The sequence below is a fragment of the Trichosurus vulpecula genome, chromosome 1 (assembly GCF_011100635.1).
Source record: "Trichosurus vulpecula isolate mTriVul1 chromosome 1, mTriVul1.pri, whole genome shotgun sequence".
Taxonomy (NCBI): Eukaryota; Metazoa; Chordata; class Mammalia; order Diprotodontia; family Phalangeridae; genus Trichosurus; species Trichosurus vulpecula.
The window spans coordinates 27,000,193-27,024,781 of record NC_050573.1 but is presented as its reverse complement, the minus strand read 5'-3'; the positions used below and the strand labels follow the sequence as shown (position 1 = coordinate 27,024,781).

The 24,589-nt window shown below is 42.0% G+C and overlaps 1 protein-coding gene across 1 annotated transcript in view; it reads right to left on the bottom strand.

Moving 5' to 3' along the window:
• Positions 1 to 24,589, bottom strand: part of KSR2 (kinase suppressor of ras 2) — a 584,421-nt gene that overhangs the window by 242,577 nt on the left and 317,255 nt on the right. Inside the window, exon 5 of the mRNA XM_036748960.1 lies at positions 2,912 to 3,093. Within this exon, the coding sequence (XP_036604855.1) occupies positions 2,912 to 3,093 (182 nt within the window). The remainder of the gene's footprint in view (positions 1 to 2,911; positions 3,094 to 24,589) is intronic.

The window sequence follows — 24,589 nt, the reverse complement described above, 5'->3', positions numbered from 1 at the left end:
TATCCCAAGGTTTTGGTGATATCTATGAGATTATCAACCAATAAGCATTTGTCAAGTGCCTACTATGTACCAGGCACTGTGCTAAGTGATGGGAATACAAAGTCCTCAAGGAGCTTACCATCTAATTGGGGAGAAAACATGCGAACACATACAAAGCGAGCTACATACAGGATAAATAAGAAGTAACAGAAAACCTTGGAATTAAAAGGGGCTATGGAGAACTTTCTATAGAAGGTGTGATTTTAGTTGGGACTTAAAGGAAGCCAAGGATATTAGTAGGTGGAGCAGAGGGAGGGAGAGAATTCCAGGAATGGGGGCCAGCCCTTGCTCATTGACCCATATTCTGTACATTTGTGTAGAGTTATCTTAGGGTATGAGTTTTCTTCCTAGTGCCTTTCTATGTTATTTCTTGGAAATTGCTGAGTATTTCTACCACTGTTCTTGTTCCTACATTGTTTGCTGTTCAGTCACATCTGACTCTTCATGACCCCATGGACCATAGCACTCCAGGCTCTTCCATCCTTCATTATACCTCAAAGTCTGTCCAAGTTCATGTTCACTGTTGCCATGATACCATCTAACCATCTCACCCTCTACCAACCCCTACCTTTTTTTTCTTCAATCTTTCCCAACATCAGGGTCTTTCTCAATGAGTCCTGTCTTCTCATTTTGTGGCCAAAGCATTTAAGCTTTGGCTTCAGTATTTGACCTTCCAGCGAATAGCCAGTAATTAATTTCTTTAAGTACTGACTGATTCCATCTCCTTGCTGTCCAAGGGACTCTCAAAAGCCTTTTCTAACACTACAATTTGAAAACATCAATTCTTCACCATTCAGTTTTATAGTCCAACTCTCATGGCTATACACTGCTGCTGGGAAACACATAGCTTTGACTATACAGACCTTTGCTGGCAAGGTGATATCTTTGCTTTTTAGTGTGCTTTCCAGATTTGCCATAGCTTTTCTTCCAAGGAGCAAGTATCTTTTACTTCCTTGTCTACAGCCAATAACAACCACAGTGATCTTTGAGCCCAATAATATCAAATCTGACACTGCTTCCATTTCTTCTCCCTCTATTTGCCAGGAAGCAATGACACCAGTTGCCAAGGTCTTAGTTTTATTTTGTTTTTATGTTAAAGGAAGCCAACTTTTACACTCTCCTCTTTCACTCTCATCAAGAGGTTTCTTAAAGCTACTCTCTATGGCATCTGCCTTGGTGGATGCATATAGGTGATTTTCCCCTCCCCCTTCCTTTGTTGGTCCTTTGGATTTGATTTGCAAGGCTCCAAGCAAATATATTTTCACCAGCCCTTATTATACTCCATCCCTGGCCAAGAAGTTTTCATTCCTATATGTTAAGCCACAGCCCGGAAATCCATTCTCAAACATCTTCTTAACAAGTCCCTCTTTGTCCTTACTGACTTTGGCTGTTCCACTAAAGCTATGTCTATATATCTATTCTAATGCCCTGCTATGGGCTTCTAAGTGATATTTTTCAACATCTTCTGATGCATTAATAACAGTAATGACACATTAATATGAAGTATTATTAAAATAACAATGATAATCAATGCCATGTAGTATTTTAAAGTGAGGAGTACCCTGGAGGAGGAGTGAATGATGGGGTGCAGGATCTGGAATCAAGGCTTCCACCTTTGACACATACTTGCTGTGCTACAACAGGCAACTCACTTAACTTTTCAACATCTCAAGCAATTTGTTATCACAACTAAGTCACAGGTCTGATTCTTTCTTGTGCATGTCAGTTCTCTAGGCAGATAAAGTCACAGACCCTTCTGTATTTGGTATTTAAAGTTTGTCAAACAGACTTCACACATATGACCTCAGAGCTTCGCCTGGTTTGTGGATATTTTCCTCATTTTACAAATGAGGAAACGGAGGCTCAGAGAGGTCAAAGGACTTATCATAGGATTGTATATCTAGACATGGAAGAACCTTAGAGGTCATCTCCAGCACTCTAATATTGTGGGTCGAGACCCCATACAAGGAGTTAAATTTAAGAAGCGCTGAAGCGGAAAAAGTTTAAGAAGCCTAGATTAAGAAGACTAGATCCACTCTAGTCCAATCCCCTCATTTTATTGATCAGGAAACTGAGACCCAGAGACTTTAAGAGTCTTGTGGATAGTCATATAACTAATAGTGTCAGGGATAGGATTTGAACCTACCCAGAGTTCAGGACTGTCCATTACAGCAATTCTCTCAGTCCAAGACTCAGGAAGGGTATTATTTCTCTGCCTTAGGCAATGGATACAACCCTTTCCCAGAAACCCCTGAGGGCTGGGCGTGGAGAAAGACTCTCACTACCAACTCTGACTAACACACCGGGAGAAGGCCAGATTGGGGACTAAATGCACCTTTGAGATGATAAAAGCTATTACATATGTTGGCTTGTGTTTCAAATAGAAATTCTTTTAGTCACACGGGATATTAAGAGCCAGGAGGGGCAGAAAACAAACAGCAAAATAAACCCCGCACTCTGAAGCCAAAACAGTCCCCTTTAACCCATTAAGTGTTTATTCCTATTTCTCTTTTCCACCTGCGGTGAGCCAGCTAGGAACACTCAGTAATGATAGCTGCAATTCAGCCTTTCAAGCATCAATTTTCCCCCCTCTTCAAAACAATCCAAAGAAAGGCAGAGAGCCCAAAGAGGAGGTAAGGAGCATCTGATGATGTGTGCCGCCCTCAGAAGGCGGTTCAGGAGCCTCGGAGAGAAAGCGAAGAAAAAGCACACCTGACTAAGAGCGCCGCCACCTCCGCCTCTCCTCAGCCTCGCAAGCTCTCCCCGGTCCAAGTTTCTGCAGGTGCCAGGGCAGAATGAGGAAGCAGAGACAAGGTGAGGGAAGCAGCCCACCCAGAATCAAAAACAGACCAGGGTGGCCCCGGTGACTTACTGGTGGAGAAGTTGGCTTCGGAGTGGACCGGAGGAGTGGAAGGAAGGAAGGGTGGGTAGCCCACGAAGAAAGACCGCAGAGATCGCTCGGAGAGCAGGGGAGAGCGTTGGGATGGGATGTTCTCACAGCTGCCCACGCTGTTATGGATCTTTAAATTCAGGGGCTTGTTCCTTTTTTTGGCCCTAGGGGAGAGAAACACAGAAAGGGGAGTAAACTAATCATCACAACCACAACAATAATTATGATGATGATAGTAACGTATCAACAACTTTTATTAAGTGCCCACTGTATGCCAGGCACCATGCTGGGAGCAGGAGATAGATAGGAAGACAAAAATGATACAGTCTCTGCCTTCACGGAGCTTATTCTACTGGGGGAAACAGAAGTCACCGATCAAGAAGCCTTGATTAAGTGCGGACTATGTGCCATTCCCTGTGCTAGGCTGTGGGTATGAAGACAAAAATATAACAGTGCCTGCCCTTAAAAGCTTGTGCTACATCTAGAAAGACACCATGTACACACGTATGAGGGAGACAGAGCTAGAGACAGAGAAGGGGAGGGGAGAAAGGGAGGGACAGAATGGGGGGGGGGAGAGAGACAGAGAGACACACAGAGAGAGAGAGAGAGAGAGAGAGAGAGAGAGAGAGAGAGACAGAGAGAGACAGAGACAGAGACAGAGAGAGAGAGACAGAGAAGTAATAGTGGTAGTAGTAGTAGCAGTAGTAGTAGAAGAAGAAGAAGAAGAAGAAGAAGAAGAAGAAGAAGAAGAAGAAGAAGAAGAAGAAGAAGAAGAAGAAAGGAGAGGAGGAAGGGAGGGAGGGAAGGTGAGGGAGAGAGAGATGAAAGAGGAAGAGAAAGAGATAGAGACAGAGAGAGAAAAGGAGGGAGTAGTGAGAGAGATGAGACAGAAGAGAAAGAGACAGAGACAGAGAGAAGGAAGGAGGAAGAGGAGAGAGATTAAATACAAAATAAATGCAAGGTGCTTAAAGAAGGAAGGACACCCAAAATCAGGAGAATCAGGAGAGGATTCATGTGAAACAAGGAAAGAGGAGCCAGGAGACAACTTGATTGAACACTGAAGGCCACTGATTGTAAGAGTGGGAAGCAGTAGGTCCAGGTGATACTGAGGATACATCAGGAAAAGCCCAGAGAAAAGCTCTACACAACTGACTATGCTGTCATCATCACTATAAAGCCCTGATAGTTTTCATTTCCATTATCAGTAGAATGGCAGCTCCTTAAGGGCAGGTCCCATCTCACTCCTATATTTGGACTCCCTAATTCTTCGCTTGGGATCTAGCATGTCATATTTTTCAGAGTTGGAACTGGAGATCCAGGTTTAGACATTATCCTGCTGTATTCCTGCTCACTTTCTTCAAGGTCCCAGCAGTGATCACTGACCAAATTATTCCATGGATTTCTCCCAAGATAATGGTGCTCACCAAGAAGTGTCTAAAAGTTCCAATAGCTATAGTGACTGTAAGTAACTGAGAGGTTCACCTGTGTTGGCATTGTGCAACTATAGAGACCTGTATTAATGATACAGACTGAACTCTGTGAAACTGGCTTCCTCTCTTTTCCTCACATATGACATCCTGTCTCTCCTCTCTGTGCCTTTGTCCTGGCTGGCCCCCAGAGGAGTCTACAATGCTCTCCTTTCTGAACTCTACCTGATAACCCTTCTCTTCCTTGCAGGTAAAATACCATCTTCGGTCCGTCAATCAATAAGCACTTATTTAGTGCCTACTATGTGCCAGGTACCATGCTAAGGGCTGAGAATACAAAAAGAAGCAAAAGATAGCCCCTGCCCTCAAGGGGCTTACAGTCTAATAGGGGAGACAACGTGCAAACAAATATATACAAAGCAAGATACGTACAGGATAAATAGGAAATAGTTAACAGAGGGAAGTTACTAGAATTATGAGGAGCTGAAGCCTTTCCTGAGCTCTCCATCCCTGAACTGCTGCTAGCTGTCTCAGTTGTCGGATTGAATTGAATTTTCTGTAGCCCTGAAATGGAGCTCTGGTCCACTACTGAGAAGTCCAACCTGCCTAGGACAAGAGAGTGTGGTAGTCCTAACTGAACTCAGCCCTCTCTGACCCCTCCTCCCTCTGCCTCTGGGGTACTTGACTGAGGGCCTCTCTGGCCTCCTGTTTATACCAGTAACTGTTCAAGACAGATTCATAGCAAAGCCCTTTGAAATGTTCAACTAGAGGATTGCTAAAGATGTAACTTACTGCATCTTTCAATACAGGAACAGATTCCTTTTTTAAAGGCTTGTTTCTAGTTTACTTAGGGCTCAGTTTTCATCTTTTTTAAGATAAAAAAATACTCATGTAAGCTTGAAAAGAAACCTAAATGCCATTCATGGAAGGTCTGTTTCTATGGTGAGCTGAGGCATCTGTCTGACTTGGAGGAAAAATAAATCCTCCATTGTTGGGAAAGAAGTGAGCCTTCTATGAAGAAATTGTTGGAGAGATGTTCTATAGTTTGTCCTCATTTACCTTGGGATATATTTGCTCCCTTCCTACCGATGTGACATACCTTCTCACCTCAATTAGGCCACTGACCCATCCTGGATCCCCCATAAGGTCAGACCAGGTGAATCCAAGTGAACCTTCTTTACACAGAAAAAACAGTGGTCATGCCATGAGAGCTAATACATGTTTTTGGACAAAGTCACTCCCTGCCTAGGGTCCTCTCCCAATCATCATATTGACCTTCTTTTTCTGCCTTCACAGAGTATTTATTAAGTTACTAGTATGTACTGTGCTAGGCACTGAATATACAGAAAAAAAATGAAATGGTCTACCCTCAAGAAGCTTATATTCTAACGAGAGTATAAACAGAGTAATTGGAGGGAATCATGGACATTTGGAGGAGGTGCAGATCAGGAGAGATCTCATGTAAAAGGCGGTCCTTGAGCTGGGCCTTGAAGGAAGGTAGTGTTACTAAGAAGCATGGATGAATAGGTATTGGAGCAGATAGAGGACTGGAATTGGAGTCAGGAAGACTTGAGTTCTAATCATGCCCCAGACACTTACTAGCAGTGATATACTTAAAGCACAAATCTGACCACATCATTCTCTTACTCAAGAATTTCTAGTTTTCTAAGATAGAACCTTCTTGTCTTCAGGATCAAATACAAACACCTCTTTTTAAAATTTAAAGTCCCTTCTAATTTTGCTTCATTCTAACTTTCCAGGCTTGGTCCCCATTAGTGCCTTTCATGCACTTTATGTTCTAAACTGACCTAAGTGCTCTTCTCTCACATGGCATCTCATAGCCTGCTTCCCAGGTGTTCCCCATGCTTGGACCCAGAGCAACAACAATAACCAACATTTCTCCAGCACTTTAAGCACAGCACGTTTCGATAGCACATTTTGGCTAAGTGTGTTGCATATAGTATTACCTTTGTTTCTCATTAACAACCCTGACAGGTAGATGCTACTATCTGCATTTTACAGATGAGGAAACTGAGATCACTCAGAGAGACTGAGTCACTCACCCATGGTCACACTGCCAGGAAACGGAATCATTTGTATTTGAATTGTCTTAGGAAAATTCTGCAGATCACCTGGCAAGATAAGATACCGGACTCTGAGGTCCTTTCTCAAGCTGAACTGCCAAGCATTCAAACTCTACTGCAAAGAGTGCAACCCCAATGGGCCAGCCATGTGTGTGAACACCAAATGGACACTTGCCTAGAAGACTACTTTATGGAGAACTCACATAAGGCAAGCAATCAAACGGAGGTCAGAAGAAGTGATACAAAGACACCCTCAAGGTCTCTCTGAAGAACTTTGCTATTGATCGTGTGATATGGGATACACTGGCACAGGACTGTGCCATACATATCATATTATACACATATGTCTTGCCTGGGACTACCCGACGCTACTTTTAACAAGGGAAGAAACAATCACCCAGCATTTGTGAAACATCTACTGTTTACCCGGAGCCACATTAGGCAATGGAGATACAAAGACAAAAACTAAAACTCCACCTGCTCTCAAAGAGTTTCTATTCTAGTAAATATCTAGGGCTTGAGGCCAGCCCTCTATCCACTCTTCCAATGGTAGTCCTTTGCCAGTCTTTCCATCCCTTCCATGTGAAATCTTTCCAACTACAACCAAACTGTTCTATTTTCTCTGCCCTTAATGGCCCACCCTCCCATCTCAAAAAGCAGTACCATGCCATGAAAAGAGCAATGGATTGGAGAGCAAAGGGTTTGAGTTCAAATCCCAGCTTTGCCACTTCCTCTCTGTGTGACCTTGGTCAAATTCTCACCTCCCCAGGAGCTTCAGTTTCTTCCTCTTCAAAATAAGAGGGTCAGATTGAAAGGTGTTTAAGGTCCCTTTTTGCTTTAAATCAATGTTGCTATCACATGGCCAAAAAGCCAGCAATGAGAGGGAGAAGGAAGAACAACAATAGAAGGTTAGAGTTGAAAAGTACCTCAAAGATCATCTCATCCAATCTCTTCCTTTTTATCCATAAGGAAACAGAAGGATCTGAGTGGTGGTGGTGTGGTACCTCAGGGGCCATCTCAACTATCCCTCCATTTTACAACTCAGGAAACTGAGGCCTAGGAAAGTGATTTATCATTTACTAGATGCCTCGGAAGTTATCCAGTACAACCTACAGATTTTACAGATGAGGAAACCAAGGTCCACGAAGATTAAGTGACTTGCCCAAGGACACAAAGGTAGTAAGGGGCGGAGCTGGTATTACTATCCTGGGCTTCTGACTCACAATATAGTCCTCTTTCCTCTGCAGTAGGGGCTCAGTAACTTGTCCAAGATTTATGAAGCAAGAGGCCTGGGTTGTACAGAAACTGGCTCACCAGAGGATCCCAAATAATAGAGTTGACTATGTGCAAAGCTGCCCTTTACAAAGAGATCAGGCTGGTTTTAAAAGGATTTTCTCCCTTTCTCAGTCAACTTCTGGGGCCCACTGAGTACTTCAGAAACCTGGCAACAAAGGGGAATGTGGAGGAAAAACAGCAATTTGTAGCCAAGAACAAAAGTTCAGTTCCACCCAGGGAAGTTGGGGCAGGAGTTTGATGTCACCATATTATCATAGCTCAGGATGCCCTCTTGTGGAAGAAAAAACCCAACTGTATGGTTTCACAACCAACTCTGGGACAGGGAAACCATTGCGCGTACATTTACAAGCTTGTAGATTTAGAGAAGGGAAATGAGAAGCCATCTAGTTCAACCCTTCCCTGCTACTATAACATGATACTTTTATTAAGTATAATGTAAGTATAGTCAGTAAACAAGCATTTAATTGCCTACTATGTGCTAGACACTAGGGGATGTATAGAGTTGAACTAAGGCACAGTGCCTGCTGAAATGAGGCTTCTAGTTAATATGATACCTGCATGAGTGGAGACAGGCAGCTAAGTAGCACAGTGGACAGAGCACTGATTTTGGAATCAAAAAGACTCATCTTCACAAGTTCAAATCTGGCCTCAGGCACTTACTAGATGTGCCACCCTGGGCAAAGTCACTTCACCCTGTTAGCCTCAGTTTCCTCATCTGTAAAATAAGCTGGAGACGGAAATGACAAACCATTCCAGTATCTTTGCCAAAGAAACCCCAAATCAGTTACGCAGAGTCATACATGACTGAGACAACCCAACAATAAATGAGTGGAGACAAGGAGATGGATCTGATGCTGTGATGGTAAAAATGACAAGATTTGACAAATGATTATCTATTACTTATCTATCTATATACAGAGAGGTGGAACAGAGGAAGGGGGAGAAAGGGGGGCAGAGAGGCAGAGAGAGAGACAGAGACAGAGAGAGATACACACAGAGAGGGAGACAAAGACACACAGAGAGAGAGAGAGAGAGAGAGAGAGAGAGAGAGAGAGACTGGGAAAAGGAAAGAGAAGCCATTGAGGATGACACCAAGATGCCAAGGTGAAGAAGTTGGGTTACTGAAAGGGTGAAGGAACCCCCAACAGAAATAGAGAAATTAGGATAATTTGAGAAAGGATCATGAGTTCTGTCCTTCCCAGATTCTGTGTTCCAGCTAAGCCAGATTTCTCTGCCCTCAGGACTTGCTCTATTTGGCCTATGTTCTCTGCCCGTTTCCTACTCTTTCTGATTTGTTACTGTTCTCTCTCTCCTCAAATGATCTTGTATTTTCTTATTTGTCTAACTTTTGCAATCCTCTGGAGACTATAAGCTCTTTGAGGGCAGAGACCATTTGGGATTTTTTGTCTAAGTATCCTTAGGGTCTTGGCACACAGTAGGTCACTAATAAATACTTGCTGAATTGAGTGGGAATGAAAGATAAACTATAAGCACAGACTGACATTGATATTAATCATTCAACAGGCATTAAGGGCTTAGTAGGACCAGGCACTATGATAGATGATCAAGATACAAAGACAACCACAAAACTGTCCCTGCCCTCAAGATGCTTAAATTCTACATAGGAAAACAATATGAACATATATAAAAGTAAACAGAAAATACACACAACACAAATGAATATAACACAATGAGGATATGGAGTTTCCACTCTTAGCTCTAAGCCCCCACCTGCTGAGCATCAACAGAGGATGGAAAAAACAGGGAAAGCTGGTTACAGTCACTAACTCTTGAGACATTTCCCAGTTCATCTCAAAAATAAAACAATATAATTAAAAAGAACGCCATTTTCCATAAGCATTGGGCCATATTAGATATCATTTTTAAGTGACTTGAATGGAAATGTGGTTATTTCTGGGAAACAGAAATGTCAAAAGACAAAACATACCCCTTCTTCTCTCAGTTGCCCAAATAGCTTCCACCAGACCCTGTCTCCTGGTTCATAGATCTAGAACTAGAGGTGACCTTGGAAGCCAATTACTTCAGTCCCCTCATTTTACAGATGAGGAAATCAGGGCATTTGAGAGCTTAGGGGACTTCCCTGAGATAACACTCCTAGTAAGTGGCAGAGGCAGCATTTAAACCCAGTTCTTCTGCCTCCAAATCTACTTCTCTTTCCACTGTGCATTTCCTCCTCCCTGTCTGACCACTTGTCAGTCTACTTTGCTGGACCATCATCATAATTAACCATAAAAAAATAATCATAAATAACTACCATTTATATAGTACTTTAAGGTTTGCAAAGCACTTACAAATATTTCATTTCATTATTACAACTCTTGAAGGTAGTGCTATGATTATCCTCTTTTAGGAAACTGAGGCCAATAACTTAAGTGGTTTGCTCAGCATCACACAGCTAGTAAGTGTCTGAAGCCACATTTGAACTCAGGTCTTCCTAACTGTAGGTCCAGTGCCCTCTCCACAGCAACACCTATTCACGAATGTCCCTCTTAGGTCCTCTCCTCTCATCTCTATAATTTCTCCCTTAAAAATGTTATCTATGTTCATAGGTTCAAGTATCCTACCTTCCCAAAGGTTCTCTATACTCCACAGGTTTTTTTGTAATGTGGCCAAATGACTGATTGGGGCTGTCTTGTGAAATCAGATTCCTAGGGTATCATAGATTTAGAATTGGAAGAGACATTAGCAGTCACAAAATCACAGAACCTGAGAATTGGAAAGGACCTCAGTGGATATCCAATCCAAATTGTACCCAAAGGAATCCTCACTTTAATGTCAGAGTGCACAATTATATATTGCTTTTTGGCTTTCAAAGTGCCTTTCTCAGCAAAGCCCCAAGAGTCATTTAAGCACTACCTTCATCATTTTACAAACTGGAGGCAGGCTGAGGGATTACTCCTCCTGGGTTCTTTGTTTTCTGGATTTTCATGATACCTCTCCCTCTTGTTTCTCCTCCTATTGCCCTGACAATTTTTTCTCAGTCTCTTTTGTTGGATCATCAGCCGATGTCCCAGATCCAAAGCATTATTTGTTCAGTCCTCTTCTCCTCTCTCTCTTCTGTCTCCCTTGGTGACCCCATTTGTTACCATGGGTTCAAGCTCAAGTTCTGTGCAAATTATTTTCAGATCTATAAACCCAGCCCTAATCTCTCTCCTGAGCTCTAGTTTCTCATCATCAAGGTACATATCACCCCCTGAGTGCTTCATCAGCACCTCAAACTCAACATGTCCCCAACTGAGTTCATCTTCCCATCTCTACACCTGCACATTCTCCAAACTTTACTGTACCTCAGCATTAGCCTGAGTTCTACCTTCTCACCTACCATCTAAATAGTTGCTGAAGTCCCTGATTCCAGAGTTCTTAACCCTTGCTATTTCACTGCTACTGCTCCATTCTCCAAACTGGACCTCCAGAGACCAGGCTCAGGAAAATCTAAGCCTCTCAGTTCCAAACTCCCACACCTGGGACAATGCTTCTTCTCCTTGGCCATCTTACTACCTTCCCTACCAACCCCAACCCCCAACACATCCACCTGATTTCTACCTCCGGCTCTGAGGACTCTAATCAAAACAATATTATCACTGCTTCTGGAAAATGTATATCAATAGGCTATTGTTGTTCTGCTCCTCATCCCTGTTACCTTTTAGGTTAAAGCAAATGTCCCTGACCACCTCTTTCCTATGTAGGTTGGCTTTTCTATCGAATCTAAGCTCTTTAAAAGGAAGGGGCTATCTTTGTTCTTTGTATCCACAGTGCCTGACACATAAGTGCTTAATGAACATTATTCATTCATTCATTCATCCATTCATTCATTCATAGTCATCAAGCTTGGCTCTAAAACATGACATGCTTTCATCCCCCAGGTTCAAATTTTAGATCTGTTTCTTGCTACATTGAGAAATGATATTATTTTCTCATCCGTAAAATGGGCTGTTGGGTTGGGGGAGGGATGGGAAAAGACAACTAAATGACCCGTAAGTCCCTTCCATCTTTAAACACTTTTTACCTTTCTTTGTATCCCAGTTCTCAGCACAGTGCCTGACCTGTGACAAGCGACTAATTAATGCTTATTGACTCATGAACTCTATGATCCTCCTTCCTAACTATATGATTGTGAGCAAAGGACTTCACCTCTTGGGGACTCAGTTTCCTCTGTAAAAGGGGGCTGTGATAACCTTTGCATGTGCTAAGGAAAGTGCTTAAAGTGTTACAGACATATGAGTTTTCTCCTCCTTGTTGTTGTTGTTATGATTTCCTTGACCCCTTGACCAGTAGAATTACATCTCCATGAACTCTGAAGCCCTCACCCAGTCAAACTCTTCAGCTCCAAATTAATGATGCCTGGGGCATCTGGATGGCCCAATTGGGAGGAAATAACTATGGCACAATGGGACAAGCATGCCACAGTCATCTTTAGGGCATGGTTTGGAGAAAGAAAACAAGTACACATGCTGCCCACGGCTTTCAACCAGGAGCTAATCCAATAATTGTTTCCTAACACAGGAAAAAATGCTTCTTTGCCTTGGATCTTGTTGATGGGGGCTGCAGTTTCCCAAAGTGGCCTCCTTCCTATTCATTTGCACTTGCCCTGATCTGATTAACCAAATAACCCACCAAGGCAGACTCAGGCCCCCAGGCATCAGTGGCTCTGTTTCAAAAACAAGTGGGAACAAAAGGTTCTCTGGCTGCCTTCTGGACTCTGCAGCTCCATCACCTGGAACAGGCTGCTAATGGGGTCAAGGTTGAGAGTCCGATTCCGATACAGGCAAGTTAACCCAGCCAAAATCAGAATGCAAGAGATATGAGGTAGAGTCAATAGAGGAAGCCATGGGTTTTCAGACACCTACTAGCTATACAACCCTGGGAAAGTCACTTATCTTATCTGAGCCTCAGTTTCCACATCTGTAAAATAAGGAGTTTAAACTCACTGGTCTCTAAGGTCCCTTCTAGCTCTAAATCTATTAGCCTATAAGGAAATACACGCTCTTAATATTTACTATTAATATACTTAATATACACTATTAGCCTATAAGGAAATATACACATATGTAATCATAAACATACACACAACTCTATTCCTGGCCAAGCATCTCATAAATAAATACATAATCATTATTTAAGGAAACAGAATTATAACTAGGAATTCTGCTACCCAGGGCAAACACCACAAAATACACTCAGGGCAAGCATTTGGATTGGGAAGTGGAGGTAGACTTAATATCCCAGGAATATGAGACATTGTTGAGAAGAGACCCAAGAACACTACCCCATGTTGGTAAGAGAAACCTTTTTATGGGATACCGGTTCCCATAGACAGGAAACTGGGGAAGCTGCTAACTGGAGAGATGTGGGTGGGAGACAGGAGAATCAGGCAGAAGCTTTCACCTAGAGTTTGGCCATCTGGTAGCTTCCTATTTTAACTAAATATTTTCCCCTATCTAGCAGCTAAGAGACAAATGGAATTGGCCTTGCGAAGATGGGAACAAGTCCTACTTCCTGATACAAGGGTTGTTTCATTTTGTTTGTATTCCTAGTACCTGATACCAAGTAGGTATTGAATAGATGCTTACTGAATTGTTAAATTAAGATCCCTTTCAAATTGGAGCTCCTGTCATTCTGAGATTAAGCTGCAAGTCCCTATGTTTTATTACTATCTGATGCTATCATGGATAGAAAGATGGCCTTGAATAATGGAAATCCCAGGTCTACCACATACTGGCTGGGTGACCCTGGACAAGTAACTTCAACCATTCATCATTCCAGGCAGCTGTTGGTTAGAGAAAAGGTGACAACCTTAGCTGGTAGAAGAAAGAAATGAAAGGGAACAAGCATTCATGAAGTGCCTACTATGTGCCAAGCACTGTGGTAAGGGCTTTATAAATATTGTCACATTTGAAGGAGTGACCTCCCCTGAAAGTTCCCTGTGTCTATGAACCACAGGTCTAGTTCCTAGCTGTTGAGTTCTCTGGTCACTATGGAGTCAGCCCCTCCTAAATTCCATTGTCCTGGAAATTATTCCTAATTACCTTGCCTTAGTTCTGCCTCAGTAAACAGGGGACTTGGGCCAGAATCTGGATGGGTCCCTGCAACCCATCAGTACTCTGAGAAAAACAACTCATCACAAATGTCCTACCGATAGTGATTCATAAAGACACAAGATTTAGAGCTGGGAGGGAGGCAGCAGATACTTAAGTCCCTGCATTTTGCCAACGGGGAAATTGAGGCCCTCCAAAATTATGTGATTTGGCCAAGTTCACATAGACAGTATGTAGCAGGAATGGCTTTCCTTTTCAAACCAATAAATTTTATTAAGGGAGGCAGAGTGGTACAGGGGAATGAAACCTTGATTTGGAGTCAGAGAGCCTGGGTTCAAATCCTTGCCGTGTTATTTGCTAACAATACAATCTTAGTCAAATCATTCCACCTCTATGGGCCTCAGTTTTCTCATCTGTAAAATGAAAGATGACCTCTTGGGTACTTTCTAGTCCTAGATTCTTGGTCCTATGATCCGTGATCAGGTGGAAGAAGTATTAGATTCGCTCTATTTGATTCCAGAAGACAGAACCAAGAACAATCCGTAGAAGAAGCTGAGAAGAGGCTAAATTAGTCTGGGTGTTGGGAAAAACTTCCTCCCAATTAGAGCTGTCCCAAAGGGAAAATGGGCTGTCTCAAGAGCCAGCAGATTCTTGAAGCCTGGAAGTCTTCCCTAGAGGACCACTTATCTGGTAGGTTCTAGTGGGGGGTTTCCTTTTGAGTTTGGGTTGGACTAGGTGGACACTGAGGTCCTTTCCAATCCTGAAATGCTATAATTCTGTGGCTTAGTGCTGGAGATCATCTACTCAAACCCCCTCATTTTGCAGAGGAGGAAGGCCAAAAGCCAGAAAGTGACTTCCCAATTTAATACCGTGTTCAGATCTGAGTGACAGTTTAGGAAAGACATTGATGAGCTGGAGATTGTCCAGAGGAGGGCAGCCAGGATCGTGAAGGGATCAAGCTGATGACACATGAAAAGGGGTGGGAGGAAAGAGCAGTGTTTAGCTTAGAATGTAAGCTCCTTGAGGGCAAGAACTATTTCATTCATGCTTGGATATCCCCTTAGACCCTGGAACATAGCAGATGTTTAATAAATGCTTGTTAGAAGGGAGGAGAGGAAGAATAAAAAAGAAGGGAGGAAAGGGAAAGCTAGAAGAGGAGAGTGGAGAAGAGAAGACAGAACAGGATTTGACAGCATAGAAGACTTAGGGGATATGAATATTATCTTGAGATATTTGAAGTATTCTGCTTGGTTCCAGAGAGAAGAACCAAGATCAATGAGTAGATGTTCCAAGAAGCTACTTAATGTTTGATACAACGATGAACTTCCTAACAACTACAGCTAATCCAAAATCAAGTGGGTTTTTAAGGGGTACTATTCTGAAGTCCTCCAAGAAAGGCTGGATGGCCACTTGTTGGGCACACTGTAAATAACATTCTTGTCCAGGTCTAGGTCGGCTTTAGTGGTTTCTGCAGTCCCTGCCAACTCCAGTTCCTGTGGTTCTTTGATTCCAAATCCCCCCATGCCATATATTTGGATGGTAAGTTAAAAAAAGACAACTGTCTGTCAAAACAGTATCAATTCCTGTGCATTTGAGTGAAATGAGGCATCAGTGTATCATTAGATTTCCTATCTTAGAGTGTGTTCTTCACACCCACTGAATCTACAACTAGCTTCTTTGCCCAGTGCTACAGACTCCTTCCTTTCTGTCTCACTGATTGAGAGCACAGACACCAAGAGTATGAAGTATATGTCTGTGTATGTTGGTGGGGCTGGGGGAAGAAAGGAAAGATTCCTTCCCTGCGCTTGATCTGCCCCACCCCAACTACAAGTACACAGATATACTTCAAGCTTGACCCCTAACTCTCTTGGACTTCTGGAGGAGGGAGATAGAAGAGAAGAGGAGAGGAGGTTAAAAAAAGAAAAAGTATGAGGAGAGAGGGAGGAAAAGGGAAAGGGTAGAAGAGAAAGGAAGAGAAGAGGGGGAGGAGAGAATGAGAAGAGGAAAGAAGAGTGAATGAGGAGAGAAGAAAAGAAAGAGGAGGAAGAGAAGATAGGAAAGGCGGAAAGAGGAAATGAGAGAGAAGAGGGAGGGGATGAGAGAGGAGGAGAAGAGAAGAGGGAGGAGGACAGAGGGAAAGGACAAAGGGAGAAAAGAGAGGAAATGAGGAGAGAGGGATAGGGAGAAGGAAGAAGAGGGAGTGAGAAGAGGGGAAGAGGAGAGAGAGAGAGAAAAGGGATAGGAGAGGAAACAGAGGATGAGAAATACTTTGGAATAGTCAGTATATATCGTGTGGGGGTGGAAATCAAGATGCCCTTCCCAGAAACCCCAGAAGTCTATAACCCACCATAATCCCATTCTAAGGGTGACTTGATCATGAGGCTCTTAGATGGTATATCCCATGGGAATCTAAGCATGTTTTATATATTGCCACATTTATTTATACTACAGGTAGAAGGTATCGGGGGGAAGGAGGCAGTTGAATGAGACCCCTCTATAATGCTAGTATTTTGAGGCAAGCCTGACCCTCCTGATCAGCTTTGCCATATCAAAATATGTTGCCTATGAGGGAATGACTTTATAAGTCACATGTACACAACTATTTAATGACATTTTTCCCCTCTAGCCCAAACCTTTAACTTCATTCAATGTGTGGGACTCCCCATGTGTTAATTCCTTCCACTGATGCAGTCAGGCAATTTGTAGACTTGACAACTTGCTCAGGGGGCACTAAGTGGCATGTCCTTGGCTTCACAGTTAGTATCTGTCAGAGGTGGGCTTTGTACCCAGTTCACCCTAACTCTAAGGCCAGTGGAAAGATTCCTTCCTCTGATGCATACTGTGAACTTGGGCAAGCCATTTAATTGGCCTCAATTTCTTCATCTGTAAAATGGAGGGGTTGGAATAGATGGACTCTGAGCCCCTTCTACTTCTGATCTATACATGATGCACACTGCCTTGCAATGACACAATTAAGAGAAAATAGAAAGTAGAGGTAAGCCACTTTTCCAACCTTAAAGCACTAAACAAATATCCTTATTTTTAGTATTATAATAATAATAGAAATAATAGGTGGCATTTAAGTAGCACTTTAAGGGTTAAAAAGCTCTTTACATCTATTACGTCACTTAACTTGGACAACAACCTTCTGAGGTTGGTGAGTCAGTCAACAATCCATCAATAAGCATTATTAGCATTAGGTGGTACAGTGGATAGAGTGCTGGGCTTGGGGTCAGGAAGACTTGAGTTCAAATCCAGCCTTAGACACTTACTAGCTGTGTGACCCTGGGCAAATCACTTAATCCTGTTTGCCTCAGTTTCCTCATCTGTAAAATGAGCTGGAAGAGGAAATGACAAACCACTCCAGTATCCTTGCCAAGAAAACCCCAAATGAGGCCACAAAGAGTCAGGCATGACTGAAAACAAACTATTGAAAAGCTCTGTGTGGGATAAATTGGAATGAAGTGGGGAGAGACTGGAGGCAGAAAGACCAATGTGGAGGCTCCAATAGTCATGTCTCAGTAATGGAGGGCTGATTGTAACCTCTCACCCCGCCCTCTCCTGGAAGACTGTCTGCCCCAGACCTCTGATTGCCCCTCAGTGTGAATCTTCACCAGCCTCTGAGCTCATCTAGACTAAAGTGCCTTCACTCTCGATCCCCAGCGTGATCTGTGCCGGCATCCAGCCCAGCAGAATTTCCTGCACAGCTGTGATTAGCCCCTAATCTGATTTCTCCCCCACCCCAAGCCCATAAATCAGTTACAGACCAAATATTTATCCAGGCCATCATTTCCGACTGAACCAGGGTTCCTGACAGCTTTCATTATTAAAACAAATGATGGATTTTCGGCAGAGGTTCCTTGGGCATGTGGTTAGATGATTCCTTTCAGGGAAGGGGAGGGCAATTTTTTTCCTTCTTTCCTCCCCCTCCTGCCCCAAAGGAAAAGAAAATTAAAAAGGATAAATGACGGTGACATACTAGCATCATCAGTCTTCCTGTGCTGATGGGGTCTGGGTGGACTGCTGCTCACCCCTGGGAGTGATGGTCCTGGGGGAAGTAAAGACCAGTGCCTGCTTCCTGCCGCAGGCCTTGACCAGTCCCAGGGAGGCCAAAAGAGCAGGAAGGGATGGGAGGTTTGTACCTCACGGAGATTATTTGAAATAAAAGACAAAAGAAAATAAATGGAATAAAAGGGAAAAAATTTAACAAAAAGCCTTGTATTGAATGACAGGATAGCAGAGTTGAAAGAACTAGCTTGGAAGCCTGGTCTCTGACATTCCCTAAGCCCTAAATTCTAAGATCATAGATTTCAAGCTGAAGGGGTCTTTACTACTCATCTAATCTACCCGTTTCAGTCTTTCCCATGAAGAGACTGAGACCCAAAGGGGTTAAATCATTTAATACTCTCTGCTCTGTCCCTGAACCTTAAGGATCATGAGATTTTCTATGTAGCTCACAGCTAAAATCTCCTATGTATTGTCTCCCCCAACAGGATGTGAGATCCTCGAAAGCAGAGATTGTCTCTAATTTTCAATTTTCTTTTTTTATTGATTAATTTACTTATTTTTTAGTTTTCACCATTCACTTCCATAAGATTTTGATTTTCAAATTTTTTCCCCATCTGTCCCCTCTCCCCACCCAAGATGACATGCAATCTGATACAGGCTCTACATATACATTCATATAAAACATTTTCACGTTAGTCATGTTGTAAAGAAGAATTAGAACCAATGGGAGAAACCACGAGAAAACAAAAAAAAATGAAAGAGAGAGATCACATGGATCTGCATTTAGACTCCATAGTCTTTTTCTGGATGTGGATAGCATTTTCCAACATGAGTCACTTGGAGCTGTCTTAGGTCCTTGCATTGCTAAGCAGAGATAAGTCTATCAAAGCTAGTCATTACACAATCTTGCTGTTACTGTGTAAAATGTTCTTCTGGTTCTGCTCCCTTCACTCAGTTCATCTAAGTCTTTCCAGGTTTCTCTGAAGTTCACCTGCTCATCATTTATTATGGAAACATGGTTTTCCATTACATTCATATACTATAACTTGTTCAGCCATTCCCTAATTGATGGGCATCTCCTCCTCATTTCCAATTCTTGGCCACCACAAAAAGAGCTGCTATAAATATTTTTGTACATGTGAGTCCTTATCCTGTTTTATGATCTCTTTGGGATACAGACCTAGAAATGGTATTGCTAGACCAAAGGGTATGCACAGTTTTATAGCCCTTTGTGCATAGTTCCAAATTGCTCTCCAGAATAGTTGGATCAGTTCACAACTCCACCAACAATGCATTAGTGTTCCAATTTTCCCACATCTTCTCCAACATTTATCATCTTCCTGTTTTGTCATGTTAGCCAATCTGATAGGTGTGATGTGGTACCTCAGAGTTATTTTGACTTGCATTTTTCTAATCAATAGTGACTTAGAACATTTTTATATGGCTATAGATGGCTTTAATTTCTTCATCTGAAAACTGCCTTTGACCATTTATCAATTGGGGAATGATTTGTATTCTTATAGATTTGACTCAGTTCTCTACATATTTTAGAAATGAGGCTTTTATCAGAGACACTGGTTGTAAAAATTCTTTTCCAGTTTCCTCCTTCCCTCCTAATCTTGGTTGCATTGGCTTTGTTTGTGCAAAAACTTTTCAATTTAATATAATCAATATTATCCATTTTGCATTTCGTATTCTCTCTCTATTGTTTGGTCATAAACTTTTCTGTTCTCCATAAATATGACAGGTAAACTATTCCTTGCTCTCCCAGACTGCTTATAGTATCAGCCTTTATATCTAAATCGTGTACCCATTTTGACACTTTTCTATTTTCTAGCACCTAGTAAGCACTTAATAAATGCTTTTCATTCATTCATCCACCAAGCTTGCATAAGAAATAATGGAGACAGATTTGAACTGGGGTCCTCTTACTTTAAATCAGTGATCTTTCTATTGCTTTGTGTTTGCTTTGTACGTAGTTGGTATTTAATTATTATTTATATACTCCCTTCCCCCATCTCTCCCACCTCTCTTAAGCTTCAAGCTACTTGAGGTAAGAAACTATATAATTTTTGTCTTTGCACTCCACAGTGCACAACATACAGTAGGTGCTTAATAAATGCTTTCCGAATTGAAGTGACCTTGGTCAAGTCCCTTCATCTACATGGGCCTCTATTTCCTCATCTGTAACATGAACTGGTAGCACAGAATAATCCTTTTTTCTTTTTTAAAAATTAAATTCTAGGGGCAGCTAGGTGGCACAGTGAGTAGAGCACCAGCCCTGGAGTCAGAAGGACCTGAGTTCAAATCCAGCCTCAGACACTTGACACATTTACTAGCTGTGTGGCCTTGGGCAAGTCACTTAACCGCAATTGCCCTGCCTTCCCACCTCAAAAAAAATTAAATTCTATTTTTTCAATCTGTCTTTTCTCCTTCCTACCTTCCCTATCATCCATTGAGAAAGGAAGAATTATATTATTATTACATTACAAACATGTATAGTCAAGCAAAAGAAATTCCCACATTGGCCATGTTCAGAAAAATATGTCTCAATCTGCGCTCTGGGACTAGAGAGTGTCTCTAAGATGTCTTTTAGCTATAAATATACATCCCACAAGCTTCGCCTACCCATCATATACCACAATCCAGACATATTAGCTTTCTTGTTTTTTTCTTCACATACTACATTCAATCTACCGCCTTTCTGTGCCCTTCCCAGGATGTTCCCTGTGACTAAAACAAACCCCCTTCTCACTTCTGCCTTATATAATGGGAGAAGGAAGTAGTGGAAGCAGTGGCCCCGGGTGAGAATTTTGCCTCTGTTATTTACAAAGTTCAGGATTGGAGCTGAATCAGTTGGACCAAGCTATCTCTTTGCCTAAGTTTCCTCCTTTGTAAAATAAAGGAATTGGACTCAATGATTTTTGAGGTCCCTTCCAGCTCTGACTAGTACCCATCCTTCAGAGACCACATGGAGAGGAGGAAAGGGATCTGGATTTTTAAGTCAGAAAAATCTCAATCCTAGTCTCAGCTCTCTCAATGGAGAGGTTTAGCTTTAGGCAAGTCAATTTCCTTCTCTGGATGGACCACTGGGAATCCTATTCAGTTCAGTAAGCATTTATTAAGGGCTTACTATGAGCTGGGCACTGTGCTAGGTGGTAAGGAGGCAAAAAAGATGATGGCAGATTCATGCCCACCAGGAGCCAACATTCTACTGGTGGAGGGAGTGGGACAAGGATTGAGAAGGTGGGATTATGATTCTCGGTCTGGGATGGCTCCTATTCAAGTTAAAACAGACCATCCTAAATTCCCTGGCTCTTGGGCTCTCGCTAAGTCAGCATCTATACCTATATCTATATCTATATCTATATCTGTATCTCTATATCTACATCTATATATATCTATATATTTGTATTTATACATATTATATATTTAATATATTTATATATTCATATATTTTATATATTAAATAATACACATATATTTAAAAGATATTAGAGTGATTTATTTCCTTTTCCAGCTCATTTTACAGATGAGGAAACTGAGGCAAAAAGGTCAAGTGACTTGCCCAGTGTCATATAGCCAGTAAATGTTTGAGGCTAGATTTGAACTCAGGTCTTCCTGACTCCAGGCCCTTCACCCTATCCACTGTACCATCTAGCTGCCCTAGCATCCCTATATTAAAGTGCCCAGGTACTACCATGGAAGGCAACAGAGCCAGCCCCTTTACTGAAGCAACAGTAAGTCAAAGAAGAGCATTGTGACAGACCCACAGAATTGGAAGGGAATTAATCAAGCCTTGATTTGTAGCGTTTACCAATTTCCAATGAAAATTTACCAATCAGCCCTCATCAGCCAGTTAGAGCTGGCTCCAGCACACCTCATAGGTCATCTAGGTTAATCCCCAAGCTTTACAGATGAGGGAACCAAAGCCCAGGGAGGTCATAGGCTCATAGATTTGGAGCTGAAAGAGACTTGAGAGGCCATCTATTCCAACCCTCTAACTTTACAGATGAGGAAACTGAGGCCTAAAGAGGAAAGACTGGATTGGCCATGGTCACATAGGTATCATGCAAACAATAGAACCAGGATTTGAAAGCAGGTCCTCCAAATTCTAATTCTAATTCAAATTCTATGCACCTTCTACCACAGCATTCTAGCTTTCTCTTAATTCCTGCTTTGTTGTTCTCTCTGCTTCACTCCACTCAGAATAAAAACTCAGAATATCTTCTTGTGTGGACTAATGGGGAGATATGCTGGGTGTCCCAAAAGTTTTAGCGCAGTTGTATATTATTAAAGCTGAAAACTACACTCGATTTTGGGGACAACCTAAAGAGGGTGGGGTTTGTGGGTGCATATGTGTATGTCTAATTAAGTCAGTAGAGATTTTAAAAATTAAGGATTCCTTCAATGAGCCTACAACTTCTGAGGCAAGCAATCCATCACTTTATATGACAAGACTTGAATATGTATAACACATTATTATGCAGGCCTATTATGAGATATACATAATTTTTTCTAAACAGTTTATTGTGCTCATCACTGCCCATTAATATCTTGATTAATTGTTTAAATTACACTTCAAAGTAAATTGGCATTTCTCTTTTAAAACAAAAACAAATTAAAAAAAACAGAAATCAAACCATCTTCTACTAGGAGAATGTGTCCTCAAAAATGGGATGCATTTGGAAGTCAGAGGGTCAGAGTTCAACCCTGGCAATAAAGGCATGAATTGAGGCAGGTCAAGAAACCAAAGGGATCAGAGCTTTCAGGCTTAAGAAGAAAAGGATAAAAAGAGTTGAGGAGAATGGAAAGGATCAAGTTAAAAGACCCAGGTTCAAACCAGGCCCTGAAAAAGAGGAGACTATATACTCTCCTCCCTTCTTTGCAAGGGTAAGGACTCCATGGTTGTGGACAATCACATACACCATCAGACATGGCTAACATGTGGGTTGGTTGGTTTTGCTGAGCTAACTTTTCTGAGGCAGACAGAGGTTAAGTGACTTGCCCAGAGTCACACAGCTAGTAAGTGTCTGAAGTCAAATTTGAACTCAGGTCCTTCTGACTCCAAGACTTGTGCCCTATCCACTTTACTACCTAGCTGCCAAACTGACTTTTTCTTTTTAAAAACGTATTTGTCCTAAGGGATGGTTCTTGGCTCTGAGTGGAGGAGAGGAAGGAATGTATTTAGAAATGAAGATGATAGGAAAGCAAAAGATATTTGAGACTCAAAAATGACTAACCACTTGCTACCTGTGTGGCATTGGACAAATCGCTCCCCTACCCTGGGTCTCAATGTTTTTTGTTAAAGAAGGGCAGGCATTAAAGAGTACCTCAAAGCAAAACTTTGCATCAGTTGACACAGCTGATTGTTGACCTGACACACCTGGTCCTTGAGAGGTTACTCTAGAACAGGGGTTATTAACCTCAGATCTAGGAACTTGGTTTTCAAAAACACTTTGCTCATTGTATTCCAATATAGTTGATTCCTTTTGTTTTAATATTTTATTGTATGTGTTTAATACATGATTCTAAGGAGTGCAAAAGTCTTCAAAAGACTGACTGCTAAAGGGATCCATGATCCACCCCTCCCCCCCATCCAAAGTTAATAGCTTTTGCTCTAGGGGCAGCTGAGAGCATAAGAAAGAACATGGCAATTAGAGTTGCGGCTCTAAATCTGAATCCTCTCCATCTTAATTAGCTCCATAGACACTTGAAGGGACATCAAAGATTATCCAGTCCAATCCCCTTCTTTTATAGAAGGGGAAATACAGGGGCAATTGGCAATTTAACCAATGTCACAAAAGGATCGGACTTAATGCCAGGGCTAGAATTTGAACTCAGAGCTTCTGACTCCAGAGTCAGCATTCTTTCCTGTGCTCCAGCTATCTCCTAATGTGACCCAGGGAAAATCTCTGAACCTCTCTGGGCCTCTGTTTCCTCACCTGAAAAATGAAAGGGCTGGACCCAAAGACCTTTAAAATCCTTTTGACCTCTAAATCTCTGATCCTATATAATACAAGACATCAGAAAAACACATGAAGGCTTCAGGCTTGGATGTTGAATCTCTAATTTCTACAATGCTTTTGTGGTTTATGGTGATGGTCCTCCAGTCCTCAGCCTCAACCAAAAAGACTGCCTCCTCATATATCTGGATTTTTTGTGTATAAACCCCAGCCTATCCAAAGCCATAGTCCCTTGCCAGTGATTCTCAAGAAAATCAAAGCACACACAACTTGCTAAAAATTCTCTTCTGTTGCAAAAACCCTTAGAAAGAAGATGGAACAAAGGCCATCAAAGGATCCTAAACATAGGATTGGGAGAGACCTTGGAAGCTACGTAGCCCAACATGCTCCTTTCAAAATGAGGAAATTGAGGCTTGCCCAAGATCACATGGGTAGAAGTGGGATTTGAACACAGTTCTTCCCAACTCCAAATTCAGAGATTTGTTCACAATTTCAAGTGGCTACATAACTAATTTAATCTACACATGGAAAAGAATCCCATCTAAAGGCCATCTAACCATTGATTGAAGACCTCCAGGGAGATAGTTTCTTCATCTGTAAAATGAGCTGGAGAAGGAGATGGCAAATCACTGGAGAATCTTCACCAAGAAAATCCCAAATGAGGTCATGAAGACTCAGACATGACTGAAAATGACTGAACAACAAGGGAATTAGAACCCACTACCTCCTGAGACTGCCCATTCTTCTAGAGACAGCTCTAAAATGTTAGGAAATGTTTGTCATTGCTGTTTTAGCATCCAGCCTAAACTGGCATCTTTTGGAC